Raw genomic sequence first — 27603 nt, 5'->3', positions numbered from 1 at the left:
GAAGAACTTAATTACTGCAGCAGAAGAGATTTGCGATGTAAACGCTACCTCAGGCCACTCGTTCACCTGCACATCCACCAATGTGATATATGCCATCATGTGCCAGCAATGCCCCTCTGCCATGTACATTGGTCAAACTGGACAGTCTCTACGTAAAAGAATAAATGGACACAAATCAGATGTCAAGAATTATAACATTCATAAACCAGTCGGAGAACACTTCAGTCTCTGGTCACGCAATCACAGACATGAAGGTCGCTATCTTAAAACAAAAAAACTTCAAATCCAGACTCCAGCGAGAAACTGCTGAATTGGAATTCATTTGCAAATTGGATACTATTAATTTAGGCTTAAATAGAGACTTGGAGTGGCTAAGTCATTATGCAAGGTAGCCTGTTTCCTCTTGTTTTTTCCTACCCCCCCCCCCCGCAGATGTTCTGGTTTAACTTGGATTTAAACTTGAAGAGTGGTCAGTTTGGATAAGCTATTACCAGCAGGAGAGTGAGTTTGTGTGTGTATGGGGGTGGGGGGATGTGAGAAAACCTGGATTTGTGCAGGAAATAGCCCAACTTGATTGTCATGCACATTGTGTAAAGAGTTGTCACTTTGGATGGGCTATCACCAGCAGGAGAGTGAATTTGTGTGGGGGGGTGGAGGGTGAGAAAACCTGGATTTGTGCTGGAAATGGCCCACCTGATGATCACTTTAGATAAGCTATTACCAGCAGGACAGTGGGGTGGGAGGAGGTATTGGTTCATATTCTCTGTGTATATATAAAGTCTGCTGCAGTTTCCACGATATGCATCTGATGAAGTGAGCTGTAGCTCACGAAAGCTTATGCTCTAATAAATTGGTTAGTCTCTAAGGTGCCACAAGTACTCCTTTTCTTTTTGCGAATACAGACTAACACGGCTGTTACTCTGAAACCAGTCTATTAAAGTGACGGCAGTCACTTGGAGCAGTATCAAAGGGTCCTACAATGTCAATCGCCACTTTTTCCCATGCAGATTCAGGAACAGGAACAGGCTGTAATGGAGGGGTACATTTCACTGCTGTCTTATCATGCATTTGGCAAGTGACACAGGATTTTAGTCCAGCCTGTGAAATTGTATGCCTCAGAACGGAGAGTTCAGTTTGTCTAAATTTGCATTTGGACCTATTGAGCTTGAGGCCTGCTTTGCTGATGCAGTTTAGTACAGACTGCAGGTTATTGTCATGCTCCTCAGAAGTGTTTCCAAACACGATAATATCATCCAGATAGCACTGAACTCCATGTTGATTCTTCAGAATCAATGACATCATTTTTTGGAAGGCACTTGGGGCAGATGTGAGACCGTATGGTACATGTTTAAAATGGAATAGTCCCTCATGTGTAATAAATACTGTGAGGTCTCTGCTATCTTCATGCAACATAACCTGGTAGTATGCGCTCTGCAAATCAAGAGTAGAAAACATCTTTGCTCCACAGAGTTCTGCAAATACTTCTTCTATGTGAGGAAGAGGATGGCTGTCAATCACAATAGCTTTATTTGACTCCCTTAAGTACACACAAAGGCGAATGCCTCCACCCTTCTGCGTCACTACTATAGGTGAAACCAATTCTGAGGAGTCAGTCTCTTCAATAATGTCCTTTTGAACAAGTTTTATCAGTTCCTCTGAAACAGCTTCCCTGACTGAAAATGGTAAGTGCCGTACAGGCATCACATTATTCTACATTTTAACTTTATGCAGAAACACATAAGCACAGCCGAGTTTCTATTCAACCTGGTGTTGGGTCCCAGCTGAAACTGGTGTGTGTACCACAAGAGTGCTTTGCTGAGGAAGATCAATTCGTCCATTAACTACCCTGAGATTTAAAGCAGCCAATAAATCTCTGCCAAGGTTAGGAGTGCCTTTGTGGACAATGTAGAACTCTGCAGTTACACAGCAATCCCCAAAAGTAACTGCTGCTGGCAGGCAGCCACGTACTGGAATATGTTTTTTCAAATAGCACACCAAGTGAAGTTTGGGTTCAGTAAGAGACACATCTTTAAAGTAATGCAAATAGATGGAATCAGGTAGTATAGATACTGCTGAGCCAGTGTCCAACATTAGCTGAATAGAGTGTGGTTTGCCTGAGGGTATGGCGGAAACGTTTACCGTGCACTTTATTTGTTCTGGAATATGTGCAGTAGTCCACGCTCCATTTTGTCCATTTTGTCCACGCTCAGCACAGTAACATCTGGTATTGTAACTGCATGCACCTGTTGATTGAACTGGCTGCTGTGACATACTTTAGCAAAATGCCCAATCTTTTTGCAATGATTGCACTGAGCTACTTTTGCCGGACAACCTGTGTAGCTTGCAAGGTGTTGTGGGGATCCACAGCGAAAGCATGCTTTTACTGTGTTTTGAATTTGCTGATCTGGTGATTTTTCATTAGTTTTCCTCTTGGAGTCGTTTGTCTGCAGCGACAGTGAACTTTTCTGCAAAGGAGTCACAGCCTGGACTGAGCCTCCTGTATCCATGCTCATTATTTTGGCTTCAGCTGTAGCTGACTCAATCTGAGTAGCAATGGTTATTGCTTTTTCTAGTGTAAGTTATGGTTCTTGAAGTGTTCTCTTACATGAAGCATTGTTGTTTTCTCAATGAGCTGGTCTCTGATCATCTCATCTGCCATATTCCCAAAGTCACAAGTTACAATCAGACTCCTCAGGGAAGCAATATACTGCATTATAGTCTCCCCTGTTTTCTGCTCACGCTGGCGAAATCTCTAGTGATTAACTACTACATTCACTTTTGGCACAAAAAAGTTCTTTAATCCAGTGAGTGCAGTCTCATATTTATCATCTGCAAAGGGAAAAGTATAAAATATATGCTGCCCTTCTGCTCCAAGGCAGTGGATTAGCAGAGCATGCTTTCTTACTTCAGAAATCTCTGTAGCACTGATTGCAAGCAGATAAGTCTCAAACATATGGATCCAGGCAGTAAAAGCAATTGGAGGCTCACCTGGGCTTTGCAGAAAGGGTGCAGGTGGGTTCAGAGACAGAAGATCCCATCCTCATCGCTAAAATGTTGTAACAACCAGGCAAGGTACTAACGAACTTCAACAGGACTTTATTTTTAAAGTGGAAGCTTCTTTACCAAGCTGCTGCTGCACCCTCGGTAACTCTCACTCAGCCTCCTCAACTCCCCCACCCTTCCTGTTTCCTGTCCTTTCAGACTCCCAACAGCCAGTGCTCCCAATTCTAATAATTACAGGCAGCATCTAAACACCACAGGAGGATAGATGCACCTTGCAATATGATTAGTGTAGATCGGTTTTTAATGTCTCCGACACTGTGGTATCAGAGCTCACAGAAATTCAAATAAAGCAAATGTGAAATTCTCTCTCTCTCTCTCTCTCTCTCTCTCTCTCTCTAATGCTGTACTATCCTCTCCTCCATCTGGGGCTTGATCCTGCGAGGTGCTGAACATGCTGACCACCAATAGCCAATAGGAGATGAGGATGCTTGGCACCTGGCAGGACAAACTGTTGGAGAACATACTGACTGTGTGTGCCTGGTTTCTTTATCTAAACATGAACAGTGAGGGAAAACTAGTGCAAATAGATGTTTTTTTACGTTTAATTTGGGAGATGGTAAGTTCTGTGGTTATGCTGGTATCTGGTGAAAAGGAGTTCCATAGCAATGGGTCACCCACCATAATACTTAGAGTGGTTGTAGAGAGAGTTGAATCTCAATTATGTGAACTCCAGAGTTCCTGTTAAGTATAGCTATCGTGATAGGCATTGTGCACCTATTAATATAGATATTAAGTCTATATCCTTAATAACCTCAACCTGGTGAAAGGTAGCAAGTTTAGCTTGACTCATATAAAACTTTATAAAATTAAGCAAAAGTAAGAGACAAACTGATACAACCTGGATTTGTTTAAACTGAAAGAACTGATTAGGAGTCTTCAAGTTTCCTGATAAGGTTACAAAATTGCTTTAGCGACACACCAGGCCAGTGCAAGAAACCGAAAGAAGTGGCCATAATTTGGATCACCAGATAAGTGTTTTGACTGGAGACAGTTTTAATAGATGAGGTGTCAACTAGAGCTGGTCAGAACATGCTTTTTGTATTTGTTCCCTCCTCCACCTTCCCCACATGCAGAAAATTGTGAGTTTTCAACAAATAAAGTGAAATTATTGCTAAAAAAAAAAAAACTTTACCCAGAAAATCAAAATATTTTGTTTTGAAATATTGAAATTTTCCATGGAGAGCGGACATTTTTAATGACAAATTTAGTTTAATCCAAAACCCAGGTTCCTGTTTAAAAAAAAAGAAAAAGAAAATCCCAGTTTCAACAGACATTTTTTGAACAATATCATCCATTTTTTGCACATTGTTTTACTTGGTAACTTGTTCAGGACTGTGGGCTGAACAGTTTGAAGAAGCTAACTTGCAGAAGAGGGATTGATTTTCACTGTCATAGCGATAATTGCTTGCTTGAAAGAAGTGTTGTGTCACCACGCCAGAGCTAGTCTGTGTACATCCACCCTGTGCTAGAAATCATACTTTCCAGCTGTGGTGCAGGCACAGCCTTAGACTGTAAGCCCTTTGGAGCAAGGATGCTCTTTTTATTCTGTGTTTGTACAGTGCTAAGCGCAATGGTATCCTCACCCATAGTCTGGGTTCCTACGTGGCACCGCAACACAAATAATACCTCTTAACAAGATAAGCCTCTTACCTAGTGCAGGCAGCCAATTTTCCTTCTTCCTGAAATGAAGCCATCCAGATGTTGTCTACTTCTCCTGTCCCCAGGTAGAACCTCTCAGAGTGGGTAGAGGCCTACCTTAAGTATTGGTCCTGGTGCATCATGCTGAGAGGTTTGACGGTGGGGTACAGGTGAGTAGTAGAGCTGCTGGGACTTGTGGCTTGACAGGGGCGTGCTGGCCACTTCCGGGAGCGACATGGGGCCGGGGCAGGCAGGGAGCCTGCCTTAGGTGCAGCCCCACTGCCGTGGGAGAGCACGGTTGACAGGGAGCCGCACTTAGGGTCCATGGGAGCCACCACTGGCTCGTGGGCCTTGAAGTGAAGAACACTGGGCTAGAGAGCTCTAGATCTTGCTTTTGAGTGCCACTCTGCACTGGATTTGGATCCTCTTTTGTAAGAGCTGACCCTCTCCAGATTTGACAGGCCTCATAGGTGTACTGGGTTAGGTTTGATTGTGCCCAGGGGAGCTCTTTAACCCATTCCTGACTGGGATGGAAACCTGTCCCACCACACGGTATATTCATTTCACTGCTACATGCTGTGTTTTGTTGACTTTTTAACTTTATTACTATTAACTGGTTTGTGAAACATTTTTTATTGTAATACAGAGTGTTGGTAAAGCAACACAAATGGATGGCAACAGATTACTGCTCTGCCTCGTCTGTCATGCTTTGAGAGGGTTCCTCATAGTCCTTACTAGTAAAACGTCCAATAGACCTGGGTGAAACTTTTACCTCTGAAATGCAGATTTGGGTCGGCCAAAACATTTCACAATTTCATATTTATTTTGGTTAATTGTTTTGGTCAGATATTTTTTTAAATGTCAAAATGAGCTGTGTTGACATTTCTAAAAGGAAATATGTATTTGGGCTAGATTTGCAAGGGGCCTTGTATGCCATTCACAAAATGGAGGAGGCACAGATGGTACTGGTGCCCCAATTGTAGCCCAATGGTTAAGGAATTCAGAATGTGGGAGACCAAGTTTCAAATCCCTGCTCTGAATCCGGCAAAGTGGGGACTAACAGCTTTCTCACATAAGTATTAGGGGGATGCCACTTTCTTTGGTTCCAAATTTCATTTACTTTTAATGTTTAAAAAAAGCAAGTAAAATGTCTGAGGCAACTGAAAAAGAAAACATTTCGTTTTTTATCCGAAATGAAAATTATTTTCATTTTGTTTCCAGTTTGGCTAGTGAACCAAAAAACTGATTATTCATACAGCTCTAGTCTCCAAAGGCAATCTTCTTCAGAAACACTTGCAGGAGAAGGGACATCCTAGTGTTTTGGCTTTTCGTTATCTATCTTCTTGTCGTTTCCTGGTGTATTATAACATGAAGGAAATGCAGCAAGAGTGGTTCTGGTTGGTTTGGGTCTTCGTTGTGTAAGTTCTCCCAATGTACAAAGCTCTTGTTCTGTACAAACCAATAAACATAAAGAGAATCTCCAGAACAGACTGCCTCAGCAGAGCCAAAATCTAAACTTTTGCATGTTACCACAATTGAGATTTTAGCTGTTTGGGACTTCACCCGCCTGTCCCTCCCTCCCCCGTGAAGTTTGATTTCATCATTCATAATCCTTCATTTTCACTTGGATAAGGTTCAGCCCTCTATCTAACCACTTCACTTCATAGGTACATGACAGATGCTGAGGACTGGGAGGAAAGATTTATTAGCTAAGGACCCGCTGAAAAATAAAACAGTGTAAGAAAGTCAGTCTCCTACAGAGCAGCTATTTGTCCTGTGAGGCTGGCTTTCTCTGTGATTAAATGGAAATGAGTTCACGAGTAATGATATTACAAGCTGCTTACAAAAATATGCTAAAGATGCAGCAAATGTAAATGTGGGCTCTGTCCAAATACTGTATAAGGCAAAGGCGGCAAAGAGTCTTGTGGCACTTTATAGTCTGTTAGTCTATAAGGTGCCACAGGACTCTTTGCCACTTTTACAGATCCAGACTAACACGGCTACTTGTATAAGACAAGTAATTCAACAACAAGCTAGAGAAAAGAGCGGGTGTGCTTCGATTCAGACCTAAACACTACAGTGTACTAACACAGTAAGATTACTGGCAATCTGTATGGAACTGTGTTATGGATTCTTCCTAATGACTCTGAGAAACTTTCTTCTTTTTTTCCCCAAGAGTGATAAAAAACATGTTTAATTGTTTAAATGGAATATTGTGATTCATGAATAAAATAGCTATGTGTGAGGGGCAAAAGAGAAAACAAATAATGCAGGAGAAATCTGCTGCTGTACCTGAGTGCCCCCAACAGGACATAGCATAGAGAAAGCAGATGACAGGCTAGTGACAAGGAAAGAAGCTGCTCAGTAATGTATAGCTAGACCTCTCTGCTATATTGTCAATTCTGACAGTGTTGCATAATGTATTGGCCAGTTTCTTGATATTTTGACAGTGGAGTGATCCATTTTAACAGATCTCTCATTAGCTGCTGTTGCTGCAACTCATTGCAGTCTTTTCTTTGGGAACATTTTGGATGTTGTATCCCTTGAATCAGAGTAAGCCTTCTGGGAGGCACTCCATTCTTCAGCAAAATTCCTTTGTGCATTAGGAGATTTTGTGCAAAGGAGCCTCCCCAGTGTTGGAATTTTGCAGAAGCACTGTCCCAGGATGGTGTGTATCTGAACAATCTTTTGCTATGTGTGGTAGCTTTAAACAGCTGTTTATGTTATATGAGGTGTGACAGTAGTGCTGAGAGAATTCTGGGGTGTGTGTGTGTGTAAATAATCATAGAAATGTAGGACTAGAAGGGACCTTGTCAGGTCATCTAGTTCAGTCCCCTGCACCGAGGCAAGACTAAGTATTATCTAGACCATCCCTGACAGGTGTTTGTCTAAACCGTTCTTAAAAACCTCAAATGATGGAGATTTCACAACCTCCCTAGGTAATTTATTTTAGTGCTTAACTACCCTGACAGTTAGGAAGTTTTACCTAACTAGATCTCCCTTGCTGCACTTTATGCCCATTACTTCTTGTCCTGTTCTCAGTGGTTAAGGAGAACAATTTTTCACTTTCCTTTTTATAACTGTGAGGGATCTTGAGCTTCGAATGCAGGCCCATGTGTCCTTTGGCCACAACTGACACCCAGCAGCTCACCTGAGTAACCAGAAAAGGGAACCAGTGAAGTGCTGGCTTGCAGAGGGCCCTTACCCTGAAGCTCCTGATTGAGGGAAACATCCAACAACCCTGACTGGCTGAGGAGCTCTATATAAACCAGGAAGCAACACAGGAAGTTGTCAGAGCAATTAGAGAAATCCCTGGCTGGCTGCTACAATGGACCCCTCCTGTTTATCTGGTTCCTGAATCCTGCATTCCTGCCTGCTTATGGTTCCTGTCCTTATCCCAGACCCTCCTCTATTCCCAGTTCTTGCTTTCCTGACATACTCCAGGTCCCTGCTCTGATGCCTTACTCTTGCACTGGCTCTGGCTCTGATGCCTGGCCTTGGAACCTAATATGTCTCCAGCTCTGACCGCTAGGCTTGACCGCCCACACCCTGGTTATTGTAATAACAAACTTTTACATACTTAATGTAACATTCATTCATATTTTAAAATAAATTTGCTGAAAATGTGCTTGTGCCCTTTTTGTACTATGTTTCCATCACATATAGTACTGAATGAGTTTGATGGTATGAATATTTGTGGAACCAGTGAATTTTAAGTGTATGTTAAAGAATATTCACATGAAGTGAATTTTGAACTCATTATCACATTACATTCATCCAATCAGTAAACAGGAATACGTCTGACGAGTTTAAAGTAGTCAACAGTTTGGAGTTTGAATTTCAAATATACTACTGCAACAAAGTGGTCGTAACTGTCTATGTACCAAGAATTACTCATATAAATTGTTAAGCAAATAATTTCAATTTAGAAATTTCAAATTGAGAAAATTGTCAGCTGCCCCTGGAAAATTCACAAACAGAGAAAGAAATAATATTCATTAGATAAATTATTTGCTGTGGAGAATTTGCCCAGGTCTTTCCAATACCTAGGTAACCCTGAGAAAATTGTGGGCTGTTTTGTTAATATGGAGTTTCATCCTCAAATCTTTCTCTTTCATGAATATAAGTCTCTTCCTATCTGTTGGCTACCTCATTGTCTTGTCCTCTCTCCCCTTCTCTTTTTTCCTTTGTTGACTCCATCCATTCCCTTGGCTTCAGCTATATTTTTCTGCCAGTGACTTCTGAATCCACCTCTCAGCACCTGTCCTCTACTCATCTGTTCAGCCTCAGATCTCCATCTGACTCTCAACTCAATCATTGTGTATGCCACCACAGTCCCAAACTCACTCTCTCTCTGAAACTGAGATATGTTTGCACTCCTGATCCCTCCCTACCACCTCTTATCTCTGTTCCCATTAACTATGTCATGAGCTTTACAGTGTCCCAATGTCATCACCAGTGACTTTTCTCTACTCCCACCAAATCCAGTCACTACCTCCTTTATGAATATCTTCAAAACATGTTCTTTCCTGACTACACCTACAGCTAGAATTCTTTTCTGCACCTTGGCCTCTCCTGATAACTCTAACCTTATCCTCTCTGCCTTCCCCAATACTCTCTTCTCCTTCCACACAATGTAAAAGTTCACTGTTAAAGTCATCTTGCTCTCTTCTGTCACTGAGAAGGCATCATGATATTTCTTAAATCCTTTCACTGGCTTTTCATCTCTAAACTGGAGAAAAAAAATCCAATCTCCTGAACCTCACTGTCAAGGCCCTACATGCCTCTCTTATATCTGCTTTCATGTCCCACACCCCCCTTCTCACCACCTATATTTTTCATAGTCTTCTCTCCTTGCTTCTTATTTTATTTCCTTTTCTCAGCTTCATGCCTTCTTTCATGCTGTCCCATAAACTTAAAATAATCTCCCCTTTTTTGTCCATCTTGCACCCTCTCCTTCAAATTCCTTCTTTGCAGCAATTTTCATCTACAAATCATCCTGCACAGGGCTTATCATTGGCTTCTTATCTGAAATATTCTCTTGTTTTTAAGGGCCAGATTCACCTTGGTCTTTATGCTTTTGCACAATTGCAGAGGGAGCCCAAGATGCCTTATCTGGCATTTCATGGCCCTCAAGATCCAGGCAGAATTCCAGCCCAGGAACTAAGAGCACAGTTCCTTTCCTGCTCCCCATGCCTGCATGCATAATGTCCCAAAGGGAACAGAGAGGAGGTGGTACCATAGTTTCACCCTTCCCCATCCCAGCCAGCCAACAGTGGGTGGCCAATAGCACAGGAGTTGTAAAGTGGCAGAGTGGTCTGCACAAATGAGGAAGAGCCAGGAACTCCTGAATTCTAATCCATCATCTCCCTTTGTGTGAATGTCAGTTACTCCCTCACTTCCTATTTATAATCATATTTACATACCTGATAGATTTTTTTTAAAGTATTTATGTTAGCACTAGGTATCTTATATTTTTTGGATTTTGGTATCAAATAATTGCATTATGTACATTTTAGATATATATTATAAACATGTGACAAAAATTACCTAAAATGCTAAGTCCACCTATAGACTAGGAGCCTCCAAAATTAATTTTAAAATATACAGGTGATTATTTGATTTATGGGAATAGTAAAAACAACCTGACCCTAGCAAGTGGATTTTTTCCCTCTGAAACACCCTTACTTGGAGTTTTAAAAAGTAATTAAATTACCTTTTAAATATTAGAAATTCTTGATTTGCAGCTATCATTAAACTTTAGCCTGGGAATTGTACTATCAGATGTTCTTAGATACGTAGAAAGAAAAAGCAATATACATAATTTTTAAAATACAGAATTACAATATTGCTTATGCTATTTTAGAGAGCCCTGGCAAGTAAGTAATGTTTACAGAAACATATTTCAGAATGGTTTTGTGCACCTAGCTATTAGAGGCTTGTTTAATCTCCAAATCTTAACACAGCTGAGCAGATTCTGATCCCCACTTACACCAGTTTTATACTCATGTCGATCAGGAGTAACTCTGTTAAAGCCACTGGATTTACACTTAAGTGAGAGAAAACCAGGCCTAATATATGGTGGCTAGAAAATCAGGAACTGTTCAGAGCTCCAAGTGGATCCCATGAAGGAATGGGAAGTGGGAGGGGGAGGATATTATGATTGTCCAGCTTCCATCTATATGCCCCTCTCCATTAGGAGGTCCCTGCTAAATCTGTAAGTGCCAAACTGTGCATACCTCAACATCAAGATGTGGTGGAAACTGCAGCTTAAGTTTGTCTTTTCATAGATTTCTCTCTGGGAAGGAATGATCTGGACTTCATTTAAGTGCTAGATAACCACGCTGGACTTTAGAAGTTCTCTGTTTAGCCTAAGAATATATACAGTTCAGCATTGGCCGGGGCACTAGAAGCTTCTGTAGTCTGCTTTTCCAATGTAGTTCTACCCTGATCTGAAGGCACTACTTCAAGTATATAAAAGTCTTAGGTTCATTAAATCATTGCCTCCTCCCGCCCCCACCCGAGACTGGCAACAAGCATGACATTTAATACCATTTCTGATCAGAAGTTTCGTTGGTTGGTATTTTACACAGACCTTTCATAGAGTTTAAGGCCAGAAGGGACCATCAGATTATCTAGCGTGACCTCCTGGGTTACACATACCATCAGATTTCACTTAAATACCCCATTACTGAGTCCAATGACTTCTGTTAGAAGTATTTCAGACTCAGGAGATTCAACTGCTGTGTGCCATAGGCAGAGAATAGGAGAGACTCAGGTGCCACCCATGCTGGATTTGTCAGCATATCATTTAGAAAGCTATCTATTCTTGTCTTAAAGACTCCAAGCCCTGGTGAGTTACACTGTTACAATGTTACAATTAAACTCACTGCTAGGAAATTGCATTTTATTTCAAGATTGTATTTGTCTAACTTCAGCTTCCAGCTAGTGAATCTTGTTATTAATTAAACTTGTTTCTCAGCAAGATTAGAAGCTACCTCAGTCCAGTGAATATCGTTTCCACGTATAAATACCTATACATGGTGATCAAATCACCTCTCAACCTTCTCTTTGATAAGCTGAATAGGTTGAGCTCCTTAAGCTTCACATCCTGAGGCTTGTTTTCCAGCCCCTGGATCATTTTTGTGGCCCTCCTTTGAACTCTTTCATATTTCCCATCCTTCACGAAACATGAACACCAGTACAGGACATAGTATTCTAGCAGTGGTCTTATCAATACTGTGTATAGAGGCAAAATTGCTTCCCTACTTCTGTTAGATATTCCCCTTCTTATACATCCAGAAATTGCTTTAGCCCTTTTTGCCACAGCTTTGCACTGAGAGCTCAAATTCAGGTGGTTATCTTCATTGATCCCCAAGTCCTTCTCTGAGTCATTGCTTTCCACACAGTCTCCCCCATTCTGTAGTTACAGACCTTCATTCTTTGTCTCAGATGTATTATCTTGCATTTTGCTGTATTAAGATGCATTTTTGTTGGATTGTGGCCATTTCACAAGGTGATTCAGATCAGACCTGTCCTCCTCATTATTTAGTACTGCACCAATCTATGTGTCCTCTGCAAACTTTAACACCAAAGAATGTTATATAATCATCTAGATAATTGATACAAATATTGAATATTGTTGGACCAAGAACCAGTCCCTCTGGAACCCTGCAAGAAATTGTCCTACTCTTTGATGTCTCCCCAGTAACACTACATTTCGAGATTTGTCAGCAAGCCAGTTTTTAAATCACAGAATAATGTGTGTCCTGTTAATTCCACATAATGCAAGCTTTTCACTCAAAATGTCATGGGGAATTAAGGCCTTGTTTAAACCAGAGGGTTACGGCAATGTAAGTTACGCAACTTAAGTTGAAGTAGTTTACATTGACTTAACACAGTTTCTACACTGCTCTGTGTCATCGGGAGATGCTCTCCCATCAACATAGCTTCAATCTCTCATTAAGGTAGAGTACTGAAGTCAAGGGGCGAGCACTCTCCCATTGATTTATCGCATCTTCACCAGACCTGCTAAATCGTTGCTGCTGCATCAATCGCAGCAGTGCCAATTTAGCCCACAGTGAAGACATGTTCTAAGTCAAATGCCTTAGAGAAATCAAGGTTTACTATATCACCACAGTTTCTTTTTTTAAAAAAATCAGACCTGTTATCTTGGTTTTTGGGTTATTTTGGTTGTTTGTTTTTTTTTAAAGAAGACAACAGGTTTGTTTGATAAGACATAACCTTCCATGAAATTATGCTGACTGGCAAAAAGCTATTTTTAGCCTTTAATTCTTTATGGATAGAGTCCAAAATTAACTTTCCATTATTTTATCCAGAATCAACGTCAGGCTTACCTGGGTTATCCTTTAAACCCTTTTTAAATATTGGAACTACATTGATAGGCCTCCAATCCTTTGGATTTAGTCCAGGTTTCCAAGATTTATTTAAAAAAATAACAATGATGCAGAGAGTTCCTCGGGTAGTTCTTTTAAGACTCTTACGTGGAAGTAATCCAGTCCTGTGGATGTGAAAATGTTTAATTTGAGCAGCTGCTGACTCACATCCTCCTTTATCACAGATGGTAAACTTTCTATTCTATCCACAACATCATATGGATACTTTCTCCTGCTTCATTTCAAATACAGAAAAGAAATATCTATTGAACATTTTCTGCAGCATTATTTACAATTTTACCATCCACGTCTAGCAATGGACTTATACCTGACCTAGGGATTTTTGTTGGTTTTGTTTCCTAATATGTTTTTAAAATGCCATCTTATTGTGTTTAATCTTACTGGCCATTGATATTTCATTGATTCCTTTAGCTTCCCTTGACACCTACATTTTTTAACTTGTAGCTTATATTCATTGCCCTTTTCCCCTGTTTTTCCTCCTTTTACATATTGATGTTTTATGTTTTAGCAGCGCTTCCAAATCTCCTTTTAACCAGTATGGCTTTTTGGCAAGCTTACCTTCTTTTATGTCTGTGGAAATGTGGCTTTTTGGACATCCAGTTGTTATGTCCTTGAACAATACACAGTTTTTGTAAACACCCACACTTTAAATTTTGGTTCCCAGTCAGTTATGCTAACCATTGCTTTCAGCTTTGGTAAATTGGCCCTTTAAAGTTCCAAATATACTAAATGCCCAAAAACTTCAAATACCCTCAGCTTTGTGATTACTAGCAACCTTGCTGCATTCAAATCTGTGTCATAATAGTGATAGGCTACCATGTGCCCTTTCCAGTCCCCAGAATGATCTGGTCACCTTCCAGAACTCCTCAGCGGATTTTTCTCCTGTAGCATTAATATATTTTTCATGCAAAAGACTTAGTTGATGGAGTGCTTGTCACTTAAAATTAAGCACAATTTTAAGTGTATTTTAAGTAGGGTGACCAGATAACAACTGTGAAAAAATGGGACAGAGGGTGGGGGGTAATAGGCCCCCATATAAGAAAAAGTCCCAAAAAACGGGACTGTCCCTATAAAAAGAGGACATCTGGTCACCCTAATTTTAAGCATTTTTTTAAATACTGTTAATTGGGAAATTTACACAATACAAGTTTTTTCCATGTTTGTTTATGCATGTATGAAAATTGGCAGTCTCCAGTTATTTACTTATAGATATTTCTGTGGCCTTCATCATAGCAATATCTGAATGCCTCACAAATTTACATCAGATTACTTTTAAAGCTAGTTTCTAACAATGGTAGAAGGCTTGTGGTTGATTCCTTCCATGCTGGATGTCATTATTAAATGGTTGTTTGGGGAAATTTTAATTTCTTTCTGCTTATATGGCCCTCATCACCATAGTACCTGATGATCTCTCAGTTATTAATGGATTTTTATCCTTGCGACATCCCTGTGTGGTAGAGAAGTATCACCCCCACTTTACAGATGGAAAATGGAGGTGCAGAGTAGATCAAGCGTTTTACCTAAAGTTACCCATAACGTGTGTGCCTGAGTCAAAAATTGAATCCAGATCTCTTTAGTAGCTGTCCAGTCCAGTGCCCCGTCCATTAGATCATTCAGAAGTCTGTCTGAAATGGTGGAATATACCTTTATCCTAAGTATAGTTTGTTCAGTTCCAATTGACATTAAAGATACATCCATAAATAATGTATAAGGTGTTCATAAATGATAAATAGATGGGTAATGTTTTCACAGGTGTCTATGTGATTTAGGATCCTAAAACCTATTGTCACGTGTATTTTGCCTATTTCTAAAAATAAGTTAGGTTCCTAAGTCACTTGGACAATTATGAAAATTTCACCTGTTGTAAACATGTTACAGACATGAGTTCTATGTGTTACACATAATGCTAAGTAGAAGGTGTTAGAGAGTTCTAATCCATGATTGTATGCAACTGTCACAGGGTGGTTGGCCCCAGAGAATGAAGTGGATCCAGCTTCCCTGTGCCAGAACAGGTGCTTCCATTTGGTCATTTAAGAGGTAGGGCAGCACCTCAGGACTTTAAGAGACCCAGTGAATTAGAGCTGCTTGAGTGAGAGTGAGGAAAAGAAGCAGGTGAGAGCTGCTAGATACAGAAGGTGTCTCTTGGGGGAAGGCAGAAGGAAAGGAGAGCAGCAAGAGGGGTTTGCTGGCTGGTGTCCCCAAGGCAGAGAGGTAGGGCAGATCCATTGGAAAGGACTGATGGCAAAAGTAGCAGCACAGGGAGGTGCCTGCTGGCTCTAAGCCAGAGTGCCAAAGTTGAAGGCTGGAGAGGGTTGAAGGAAGGGGGAGCACTGGTGCGGTTTAGCAGCTGACATCTCTGTACTGGAGAGCTGGACCCAGAAGAACAAAGAGAGGGTCAGGAGGAGTGAGGGATGCTCCTCTTGTGAGGAAGATCACCCATCAGAGATGCCGTGGGGGTTCCTGCTAGGAAGAGTGGGGTTGCACTCCAGCTGGAAGGGCTGTGGGGGCCATCCTGAAAGAGGGACAGAAGAGGACCAACAAAGAATCCAGGTGTGGCAGAAGACACCGGAATGTGGTCTGTGTTGCATCAATGGCCCTGAGGATATGTGATTTTAAAGATTACTTGTTTATCACCGCAGTGCAAATTATGTTTTGGGAATTTGAATTTTGAACTATTTGCACTGTGTTCTTGTAATAAACCCAGCCCCATGAAGAGGTACTATTGAAGCAAGATAGCCTAAAGTAGAGTCTGTGGGTTACCTCAGGGGAGAAATGGGTGCACTGGTCATGCCAGGGCCTGTTGCAAGAGGGCACTGCAGTTAAGGCTGCCCTCTGACAGCAATCTGTTGCCCTCTTGAATTCTGTAGCAAATGATTTAAACACTTCTTCATTGTGTATTAACCCTTTATAAGCTATTTATAAATGTACCCTTAATATAAAGTGAGATATTTTGTTCTTTAACCTTAGAATACAATGTATATTAGAATATAACTGATTTTTGTTATGACAGAAGACTTGTACAGTTCTGCTTCTTCATTTTCAGTTGATGTCTGGGCCTTTAATTGATCTACAGTATAAACAGAAAAGAAAAATATTGGCAAATGACACCTCTGTAAATGTATCTGAGCTCTAGAGGTGGGAGACAGGTTTGTAAGTGGATAGCCGAATGTGCAAAGCATTTAGTAGGATCTTCTCTGTTTTCCAATTGATCCATTTGTTTGGCTTTTTATGGTATGAAAATCATTCTTGACAGTGCTATAATTGTATAATGATTTGGCATGATTTCTGTGCTGAACCAGTATAACATGTCAAATTCGTTGGACAAAATATGATGCTTTTTTCCCAATGAACCCTGTAAATCCATTTTGCTGCCTATAACTTATGAAGACAGAATTGATTTTTGTCATGAAAATTTTTTTATTACAGTGGGGGAAATCTTGCTGCCTTCTTTTATGTCAAGTTTGAGACTGGAGATCATTTTCTCTTTTCAGCTGAGGATTTATAATGGAAATGCTGACAGACCCTCAACTGTAGTATTGCTGGTGTTTGTGTCTATAATAGGAAGCTACTAACAATCAAACATTCAGCACAATTGAATGTTACCTTTTAAGACAGGGTAAGACAATCTCCCTCCTCACCTTCAGGTCCACTCTGTGCTTTTACGAAAAATGAGGTCCTCAGAGAGCTTTGCAGCTGTGATTACCAGCACTTCCGTTCAAGGCCAGCAGAATGACTCAGAGCACTCAACATATTTACTGCAAGAATCACAAACTTGGTTGAAAATTGATAGATTCCAACATTAAATATTTATCCCATTACCCTGGGATAAATGGGTTCATGCATAATAATATTAAACACCATTTGACTCGTTGAGCCCCCACGTTCAAGGGGACCTTGCAGACACGTGTCATATATGCCTCTCTAAATGCTGATGTCTTCAAATTCCTTTCTAACAAGAAGGCATATAAGATATTAATCCCCAATTTCCAACTGATTTGCTCATGCCTCTCATACACTGAATGATTCTTCTTTAAAAGGGTATTTCTCCAATTAGCTTTTGTATTTTGCTTTGTTCAATATAAAGAGAGATGGATTTTTTTATAGATTTTTCCCAACTGTTTGGAAAAGATTTTATAAAACAGGATATAAGATTATTATTTTTAACGTGGATATTACGTAATTTGACTGTGGCTTTCAAAACTCTCATACTTGTTTTAAAAAATACAGCGAAAAAGAATGTGTTACTTGTAGCATGTAACTCCTGCAAAATGATGAGGGGCCTACTAAATTGTACCTGCAAAATGTGCATAGGAGCTCCTGTGTTTAAAGTGCTCATTTGCATCCTCCCTGTGTGGGGGGTTGGATTCATTGCTTCATTTTTCCATAGTTTTGGTGCGGTTGTGTTTTTGGTAATCCAAAATTGTCATGAGTTATATATTAGGTAGAATTTTAAGAAGTACTAAATCTTTTCATTAAAGCTGTAATTTTACACTGTGTTTTGTGATATTTGCACACCTTCAGCTCATTTCCCCATCTTCTGAGAAAATTCATCCAACTCATTTCCCTCTTGCCTTTTAGTTTTTTCTCTTTTATTTATTCATTGTGCAATGGGCCAGATTCACTGAGATCTGCTCTACACTGGAGTTTTACCAACTGCTGGTAGAGCTGAATCAGTGCAAAACCATATTTTAGACATGATTTAACCTAGTGCAAGCTGATTTGTATCCGTTTAGCTTATCCCAATTTGAAACCAGGGTAAGCTAGACCAGTTACTGCAGTGACATAAAGCATGACTACAGTAGGAGTTTATACTTTTGCAGCTACACCAGTGACTAAAAACCAAATGTACAGATCAGAAGTGTGAGTTGGTGTAATTTAAACTTCTTCTTGCACCTGCAGTATGCATGTTACACCATGTTAGATTCCATCTAGACCAGAGTGCCAAACTCATACAGCAGAGAGAGCCAAACTCCACTTATCGTTGTGGTCTATGGCCTGAGGCCTTAATTTGGGACTGTGTACACTCCATCTTCAGCAGAAGGCCCACTGACATCACGGAGAAGTGTACTATAGTTCAAGGGTAGAAACGGGCCTTTACATAATAACCAAACTTCTAGTTATTATTATTTGTTACATACTTAATTGACTCACTGTCACTCAGTGGGAAAATATGCCCACCATTTGGACCACTGTTATTTCTATCCATTGTTTCTCTTCCTTCTTCTCCATCTTCCTTTCTGTTTCTGTCCTTCTTCCCTGTCTTTCCTCTCTGCTCTTCGCCCTGCATTTCCTTCCCTGCAGTTGCAAATTCTCAATTCCCACCTCTCTCTGGACCTTTTTTCAATACCCCATTTCACCTTCTACAGTGATTGACAGTGCAATGATGACATTAAAATGTCATTTGCTTGACACACTCAAGTGATGTGGCTAGAGTTCAAACCTGTCTCCTTTATTGTTTCAGGTTCTCTGCAGACTTAAGAAGCAAACACAGAATTGGTTTACCCTCATGTAACATTTTTAAGGTTTTCTTCACAACCACAAGGGCTAGAATTTTACTTTTTAAAAAATGAAAGCTGAAATTTTGTGCAATCTGAATATGTCAGGAGGGCCAATGGCCACATAAATATGTATTGGGCTGGACTGATCTAGCCCACAGGCTGTATTTAACACCTGGGTTCCATCTAACTGTCTTAAGGTCTGTCTACACTCTGAAATGAATGGTGGTTTTTAAATGTGTTAACTAACATGCTGATTAAAATATTTTAGAACTTGTTGAGTTTGTCTAAATTTTCCAAAGATTCAAAATTTGGATGAAAATGTTCCCTGCATGTTTTGGTCAATTCTCCTTAGCACCTACTGTAGACAAAGACAGTCATGTTTAAAAACAAGTTCACAGGCTGTGATTAACCCCAGTGATAAACCAGAGAGATCCTTATATTTCTTTACTTAGGATCAGTTTCTGCCACCCATACTCTGCAAGCAGTCCTGAAGTAAGGTACTGATTAAAAGTGACAGAGATGGTCCAATTTATACTTCTTTCTTAGACACATGACAGAGTGGTGTCATGGCTAAGGCACTGGGCTAGGACTCATAGGATTTGGGTTTTATTTCTGACTCTGACACAGAATTCCTGTGTAAACTTGGATAGGTCACTTAACTTTCTGGTGACTCCATCTGTAAAATTGAGATTCTTCCCTCCCTGGTGTTGTGAGGCTACTTAATGAAAGTCTGTGAAACACTGACACTACTATGAGAAATAGAAACACCTACACATGAAATTAAAATAGTTACCCACAGAAAGATTTTGTGTCTCAGTTTGTCTATCTGGAATATGTTTTTCAAAAGAAAGTTGTCTTGTGTAATTGTGGGATACTTTTGGCTCTGACTCATTATACTGTTAATTTCTGGCTACAGCTCTTTGATTTCCTCCCCCCAATTTGTATCTAATGTGGAATGAAGCATTGTGGCATTTACCCTGTGTCCTGAAACAATGTGGCAGTACTTTGATGTCCCCAAACATCTGACAAATAACCTGATTTTACTGTCTAAAAGAAACATCATAACTGCTGATTTAATTGAGCAAGATAAACCAGAGCGAGACAGTTTGGGATTTCCCCCCTTCCCCCCAGGCTCTTTGAACTACAGTACATGTATTTTTCCTTGCAGTACGACCGCTACCAGCGCTACGGTGCAGAAGAGTGTGTGCTGCAGATGGGCGGAGTGCTGTGTCCTACTCCCGGATGTGGTGCTGGCCTGCTTCCTGAACCAGAAGTGAGAAAAATCGTATGTGAGCCAAGCAATGGACTGGGCTGTGGGGTAAGACTCTGCACTTTCCTTATAGCTCACTGGGAATCAATTGAGATTGCAGGATCTAACAAGAAGCTTAAAAAAAACAACGTATTTTCTTTTCACATTGATGACTCTGAATTACCATTCATACCACAGTGAGATTCAGTAGCTTTCAATAAACAATTTTAATACCATGCCAGAGCCTAGAAATCACTACTTTGTCATGTAGAGTATGTCCATCCCAGAATCCTTTGCTTTAATTGGTTTGAGAAGTTGCTGATCTAAGTAGTTACAGTGAGCAGTTGAACTGTGCAAATTACAAGCCAGGAGCTTTGACTTTTTTCTCCCAGCACTCAGCAAAATTGAATAAGATCTAGTGCAAACCATTTATTGTTGTATTAGTACCACCCTTCTTAATTAGAGAGGGGGATGAAGGGAGAGAGAATGACCAGTCAATGATACCTCAGTGACATTGTGTGAGTATTTTAAGAAACATAATGAAGATTAATGCAGAAAACTCTGTGCTTTATTATCTCATTAAACCCATTTTTAACTAAGGATGTGCAGAATGAATGGTATTTTTAGGAAAACAAAATAAGCAGCATTTAAAAATATGTTGTGCTAAGAGGTCAGACCAGGTGAATCAGTCATTTTCTTGAATAAAATTACCACTGTATCTTAAAAGAAAAGGGCTGGAGGGGAAAAAGTTCTATACATAAGGCTCTACTAAATGATAGGTTGAAGTGACTAACTGATGCTGGTACCAGGGGAGTCCTCTTGTGCCTGATATTATTCCTAAATTCATGCAGGTGGCGGAAGGAGAGAAAATATATATATTTATAAAATAGCAGTGTGCTGTTGCTGTTGTCTTTTTGTGGTGGAAAATGTACTTTTTTATTGTGGTTTTGATGTTGCCCAAACTGATATCACAGAGGAATAATTGTTTGCTGAACTAGGAAGTTACTGTAACTTTTCTTCTATGAATAGGTTAGCATCTCTCGACCTTGGTACAACTTCCTATCTGTCCATGCAGTGGTGCATGTAAAACATTAAGTCCCCCAGCTCTCTGAACTGGCACAGGGCTACAAAATAAAGGGTGGCGGTGGAAAAGAAATGAGAAACAAGAACGACTAAACAAAAAGAAATACCTCAGATTAAATTTCAGGATTGGTTAAAAAAGAAAAAATGTAGGGCTGATGATTAATCTCAGTTAACTCGCATGATTAACTCGAAAAAATTAACTGCAATTAAAAAAATTGTGATTAATTGCACTGTTAAACAATAGAATACCAATTGAAATTTATTAAATATTTTTGGATGTTTTTCTACATTTTCAAATATATTGATTTCTATTACAGCACGGAATACAAAGTGTACAGTACTCAATATTTCTGATTATAAATATTTGCACTGTAAAAACGATAAACAAAAGAAATAGTATTTTTCATTTCACCTCATACAAGTAGTGTAGTGCAATCTCTTTATCAAGAAAGTGCAACTTATAAATGTAGATTTTTTGTTACATAACTGCACTCAAAAACAAAACAATGTAAAGCATTAGAGCCTACAGTCCACTCAGTCATACTTCTTGTTCAACCAATCACTAAGACAAACAAGTTTGTTTACGTTTACGGAGATACTTGCTGCCTGCTTCTTATTTACAATGTCATCTGAAAGTGAGAACAGGCGTTTGCATGGCACTTTTGTAGCCGATGTGACAAGGTATTTACATGAAAGATATGCTAAACGTTCGTATGCCCCTTCAGCCACCATTCCGGAGGATATGCTTCCATGCTGATGATGTTCATTAAAAAAAATAGTGCATTAATTAAATTTGTAACTGAACTCCTTCGGGGAGAATTGTATGTCTCCTGCTCTGTTTTACCCGCATTCTGCCATATATCTCATGTTATAGCAGTCTCAGATGATGACCCAGCACACGTTCGTTTTAAGAACAGTTTCACAGCAGATTTGACAAAATGCAAAAAAGGTATCAATGTGAGATTTCTAAAAATAGCTACAGCACTCGACTCAAGATTTAAGAATCTGAAGTGCCTTCCAAAATTTGAGAGGGACGAGGTGTGGAGCATGCTTTCAGAAGTCTTAAAAGAGCAACACTCCGATGCGGAAACTACAGAACCTGAACCACGAATAAAGAAAATCAACCTTCTGCTGGTGGCTTTTGACTCAGATAATGAAAATGAACATGCATCGGTCTGCTCTGCTTTGGATAGGTATTGAGCAGAACCCGTCATCAGCATGGACACACGTTCTCTGGAATGGTGGTTGAAGCATGAAGAGACATATGAATCTTTAGTGCATCTGGCATGTAAATATCTTGTGATGCCAGTTACAACTGTGCCATGTGAATGCCTGTTCTCACTTTCAGGTGACATTGTAAACAAAAAGCAGGAAGCATTATCTCCTGCAAATGTAACTAGACTTGTTTGTCTGAGCGATTGGCTGAAGTAGGACTGGGTGGTCTTGTAGGCGCTAAAGTTTTACATTGTTTTATTTTTGAATGCAGTTAGTTTTTGTACATAATTCTACATTTTGTGAGTTCAACTTTCATGATAAAGAGATTGCACTACAGTACTTGTATTAGGTGAATAGAAATATACTATTTCTTTTGTTTTTTTACAGTGCAAATATTTGTAATTAAAAATAAGCATAAAGATAGCACTGTACATTTTGTATTCTGTGTTGTAATTGAAATCAGTATATTTGAAAATGTAGAAAACATCCAAAAATATTTCAATACATATTTTATTATTACTTAACGGTGTGATTAATCGTGATTAGTTTTTTTAATCGCTTGACAGCCCTGATACAATCACCAATAATTTTTGCTCTACTCTGTACCTTAAAGTGATAAAAATCAAACTGCATTCTGTAGCTTGATTCTTCAACATTTTGAATCTGTAGTTGCTCTGTAAATAAAATGTACTTAATTTAAAGGTTATACATATTGACCTGTTTAGCAAGCTGTTATGTTTTCTTTTAAGGACTCTCTTCTTTAGTAGCTACTGACCAGATTATGAGACTTGAATTTTATCTGACCAGTTGTTTTGGGTTAAGAGAAGAGGACACACTTCACTGAAGCAAAGTTTGGATATTAGCAAGGTCTAATGAACCACATTCTGGACACTCCCCCAAAATCCACACCCAAGAGTGAGAGAGCAGGGGAGAAATTGGAGTCTCTCTCTGACTCTGCAGAAAAATAAAGTCCTTAGAGAAGATTTTTTTCTGCAGAACCCCCATGGCAGGAGTTATGTGATGCATTCTATGCCATGACCTCGGGACCTCAGGGTGTAGTCTACATGCATATAAGTTACCTGATTTCAGAATCAGGACCACAGATAAGAAGTTTTCTTTACCAGCATGTAAAAAAAAGGACAAAAGTTTGGCACAAGTATCTTTGCAGATAGTAGTATACCGTATATACAACAATTTACAAGTTCAAAAGAGGGCCATAAGACAAATGGTTGGCTGTTTGTGCATTCTAAGAGAGAAAGTATTAACTGTCTTTTTATATGCTTCCGTACAGTGTCCATTGCAATCAGGCTTTGATCCTTTTAGAGTAAATAAGAAGAGCACTGTGAATCTGGGGCTGTTTGTTTTTGACTGGAGGAGCATTATGGAGAAATCTTTTCCTCAGTTATGAACAGTGCTCCGTATGTAGTGGTGCCACTGATTGACCTTCAATCTTGGCTAATCCTTCACACTTTTTATTACTCATAAAATATTAATTAATTTCCCAAGGTATTAGCATTATGCACTGTTTTGCTTTCATTGTTATTCAACAGACCTATCTCTCTACTTTTGCTGCTCAGATGTAAAATGTTGACATATTTAATACAAGAAAACAGCAACAAAATATGAAAGACACTACAGATTGTACCAACTGGTATATGCCTTTATACTTCATCAGTGGACATGTAAAATTAGACAGTTTTAAAGATATTTAAAAATATAAAGACAGTCAAACCTAGTATTGGTATTTCAGAAAAATACTTGCAAGCCACATAAAATGGATTTTTTCCCCAAAACTACTAAGCTCTGTAGTCAGATGAGTGAAAGATAATGAGTAACAAAGAACTGTGTGTGTGCAACAATCTGAAACTTTGCCTCAGTTTTAAGATGAGGAAAAAAGTGATAGTAGAGCCTGGTACCCTAGATATGATCTCAGAGAGAGAAGCATTGGTTTTGTGAAAATTACAAAACAGGAAAAATACCTCAAGCCTTATACATCATTTGTGAAGCTTTAAAGTGGAAATCAGGAAGACAGCCAATATCCACTATAAAATTGAAGGGCCACTCTTCATTATTATAGTTCATATTTCTGTTCTTTTCCTACATTTTATTACATTTGTGCTTTTAAGAAGGTCTGCCATAAATACATTATCATGGACAAGGTAATGTTTGAGGATATTGTTGAGATTAAGGAGCTGACTCACAGCAGAAGTGTTTCAGGACATCATATTGTGACTTTTTTCAAGGGCAATGAAAATGAGACAGACATTTTCCATTATTGCTAAATGCTGAGTTGCTAGCATTATGCCACAAGCTCTAGGCAGTAATCATGTATTGCTTTCTTCTATTGAGTGGGTACTCTAGCCTCTAGAAAGTGGAATTCCATCTTGTTGACACATTATGCTTCAGTAGCTAAGCAAGTTGTTTCATTGCTAAAATATGACAAGCTTTCATAGAATGACTGAAATTCTCTTTTTTCTTCTGGTAATGTCTAACATGGTTTGTAATAATCTGTAAAACATAGGAGTCTTTAACATGTGGTGGAATACTGATGAGTTGAAATAACGCCCTTATCCTATAACAACACACTGAAATTAACATGCCGTACCACTGACAAAGAACATCATTTCCAGTGGCTATGCCTTGCAGTATTGAGATTCATTGATCTTGTGACAGATATGAAATTCAGATGTCAGCAGTGACTGGATAAAGCATTCTGGAGAAGGTTTCCATTAACAATGGGGACGATATTAGTTCTTAGTGCTAGAAAAAGCAAAACAAATAGTTTATATAAGGAGAACAAATCAATTACTTATACTCAGTTCAGTATGTCTAAGAATACCTGTTTTTTTCTTTTTCCTCTCAGCTGCACAGAGAACTATCTGATAGAATGGCAGTAGAAAACAAATGAGAGTCTCTGTGACCCTATTTGTACTATGGCTAAAACTGTGCTAGCCTCATATAGTTTCCCTAAACACTGTGGGAAGGCTTTTGGGGGGAAGTGAGCAGGGAGCACAGATGAGAGTTGTCTGATAATTGTACCAGCCAGATGCGTACAGGCTACCAACCTGTACTTTTACAACAAAGTTCTGACATAACACTATATTCACACTGGTCAGGAAAATTGTGTTAGGAGAAACCATGATTAAGTCTAATTATTGCTAGAAGTGATAAATCAAAACTGGAACCTGCTATCCAGTACTGTGTTTGTGCATATGGAGGTGCCGGGGTGGGAGGGAATAAAACTGGATCCATTTCTGAATCCACGCCGTTTGCTTTTGCAAAAGAAAAATAGAGCCATTTTATCCATTTCTGTATGAAACACAAATGGGCCAAAACTGGCACCACTTATGTTGATCCATTTTTAAGTTGAAAGTTGAAATAAAATGGGGCTCTGATTTAAATCACCTTTTAATTTTGGTTTTAGGGCTGTTTCCTGAATCTCAGTCCTTTACCTAGGCCATTAGACCACAGTGCTCCCCTGAAAAGTCATTCAAGATCTGATTTTTGGAGGTGCTCAACACCCTGATTTGCCACTGGCTTAATTAGGAGTTCTGGGTGCTCAACCTGCCTGCTTCAGTTTCTCCACCCGTAAAATGGGGGAAATGACATTTACTGTAGATGAAATGTGAAAGTGAACATGATAGACAATGTTTGTGGCTTCCAGTAGATCATCTCAAGCATTTATTTTACAGATTTGGAAAAGAGGCTTAGAAAGGAGAAGTGACTTGCCTCATAGACACTGTGATCTAGTGAGCAGAGAGAACTCTCAATCCCCTTCATTCTGTCTACTCCAAGCCAGTTGAACAGGGTATCCAGAGTGATGTCTGGAGGAATGGAGACAGTCAGAGAGGTCTTCTATAGCTCAGCCATTATATTACATAACATTAATGAAGTCTGAAGTCCAGGTTTAAGTGGCACATAAAGTTGTATGCAATTGCAGGCTTGGCCTCTTTCACCAAGAGAAACTCCACTGAGTGGGTGCGGAGACACTGCAGACCACCTCTGATGGAGAGAGGTGTCACTGTATGGCCAGTCAAGTAGGATGTTGGGTGTAATATCAGTAAAGAAGGGGAGGTAAAATCTGATTGCAGGAAGCTCCAGTGGATTCTTCTTGTACATGAAACCAAGCCCTGTCTGCCGGATGAATGCATATCCTGATCCAGCCTACCATTTCTAAAATCATAAGAAAAAGGGAAAAAAAGAAACTCCAGTCCTAAAGGACTCCTCTGAGACCATAGGGAACATCTGAGGCTCTCCCCACTCATGATATGTCCTTGTAAACTGACTACATTTTTAAAATAGATAAGGCAAATAAAAATGAATTTGTAAATTAACATAACTGGCGATAAAGTGGTGAGATTTTGCTGTGAATAAAGATATACATCATTGAGCCATAGGAGATGACCCAATAATGCAATCAACTAAGAATGTGTTTTCTGGGATTAGAGGAGATGAAAGACAGGATCCTAATTATGTAACAAGCTTATTTGAGCAATCTAAAAACTTTTCACATTTGACCAGGAATCCAAAACACAAGCTGAATGCAGAAGATTATTTATATATGCAAAAAAAATAAATAAAATCAAAGTAAGCTTATATAGAGCCTTTCATGTGGAGGCATCCTCAGGGATTTTGGAGTCACACTATTGTATTATTGCATTATTGTAAAATGCAGGAGCTGCTTAATCAATGAGAAAAGATGGAATAAAAAGGCAGGATTAGAATAAGATTTAAGATTAGAATGAGCCTATTGACCTAACATCGTGGTTTGGCCACGGTAAATTCAAAGTTCTGAATCACAAGAGTTAAAAGGATGTCCTCCTATATCTCGGGCTTAATTTTTGGAATAACCAATGGGCCAGTTTCAGAAGAACTTAAAAATAATCAGAAGGTTCAGAGGCAGCAGCTCCCATAAATAGATGCATATAACAGGTCCCAATGTAAGCATTGTTTTCTATAGTTTTTATGGCAATTCTGATCTGGCATTGTTCTACATCTACTTTATACTCATGTAAATGACTGCACAAGACAGAGTGGAGAATTAGGGCCTGAATCCACTCTGCAAATTAAAATGTAAAGAGTAGTAACAGTTGTATCCGACAGAGTAAGTGCCACCTAGGACTGTCAGTCAAGGCATCTGCTGTGTGACCTTTGTGGGTCCGTATGCGCACAGAGGGGACTCGTGGATGGAGGTATGCAGGTCTCAGAATCTTGTTTATGGTTCATGTGACAGGTTCCTGTGTACCTAACCAATCAAGAGCTGTTGTAAATCCAACAGAGCTCAGACTCCATGTTTCATTGGTTACTTTGTTTATATATACTATGTGCTGTTACCAGTTCTTTGGAGCTATCTGCTGGTCAGGTTACTCCACCGTGACTCGCCTTGACGTAGCGCTCCGGTGCCTGTAGCCTCACATCCTTAATAAAGAATGTGTTAAAT

At 39.5% G+C, this 27603-nt stretch overlaps 1 protein-coding gene across 2 annotated transcripts in view; it reads left to right on the top strand.

Annotated features, from left to right (window-relative positions):
* Positions 1-27603, top strand: part of PRKN (parkin RBR E3 ubiquitin protein ligase) — a 1259306-nt gene that overhangs the window by 1059599 nt on the left and 172104 nt on the right. For both annotated transcript variants that reach the window (XM_073337855.1, XM_073337854.1), the window contains one exon: positions 19785-19934. In XM_073337855.1, the coding sequence (XP_073193956.1) occupies positions 19785-19934 (150 nt within the window). The remainder of the gene's footprint in view (positions 1-19784; positions 19935-27603) is intronic.

The sequence above is a fragment of the Lepidochelys kempii genome, chromosome 3, assembly GCF_965140285.1.
Source record: "Lepidochelys kempii isolate rLepKem1 chromosome 3, rLepKem1.hap1, whole genome shotgun sequence".
In the NCBI taxonomy this organism is placed as follows: Eukaryota; Metazoa; Chordata; order Testudines; family Cheloniidae; genus Lepidochelys; species Lepidochelys kempii.
This window is presented reverse-complemented; position numbering and strand designations above follow the sequence as displayed.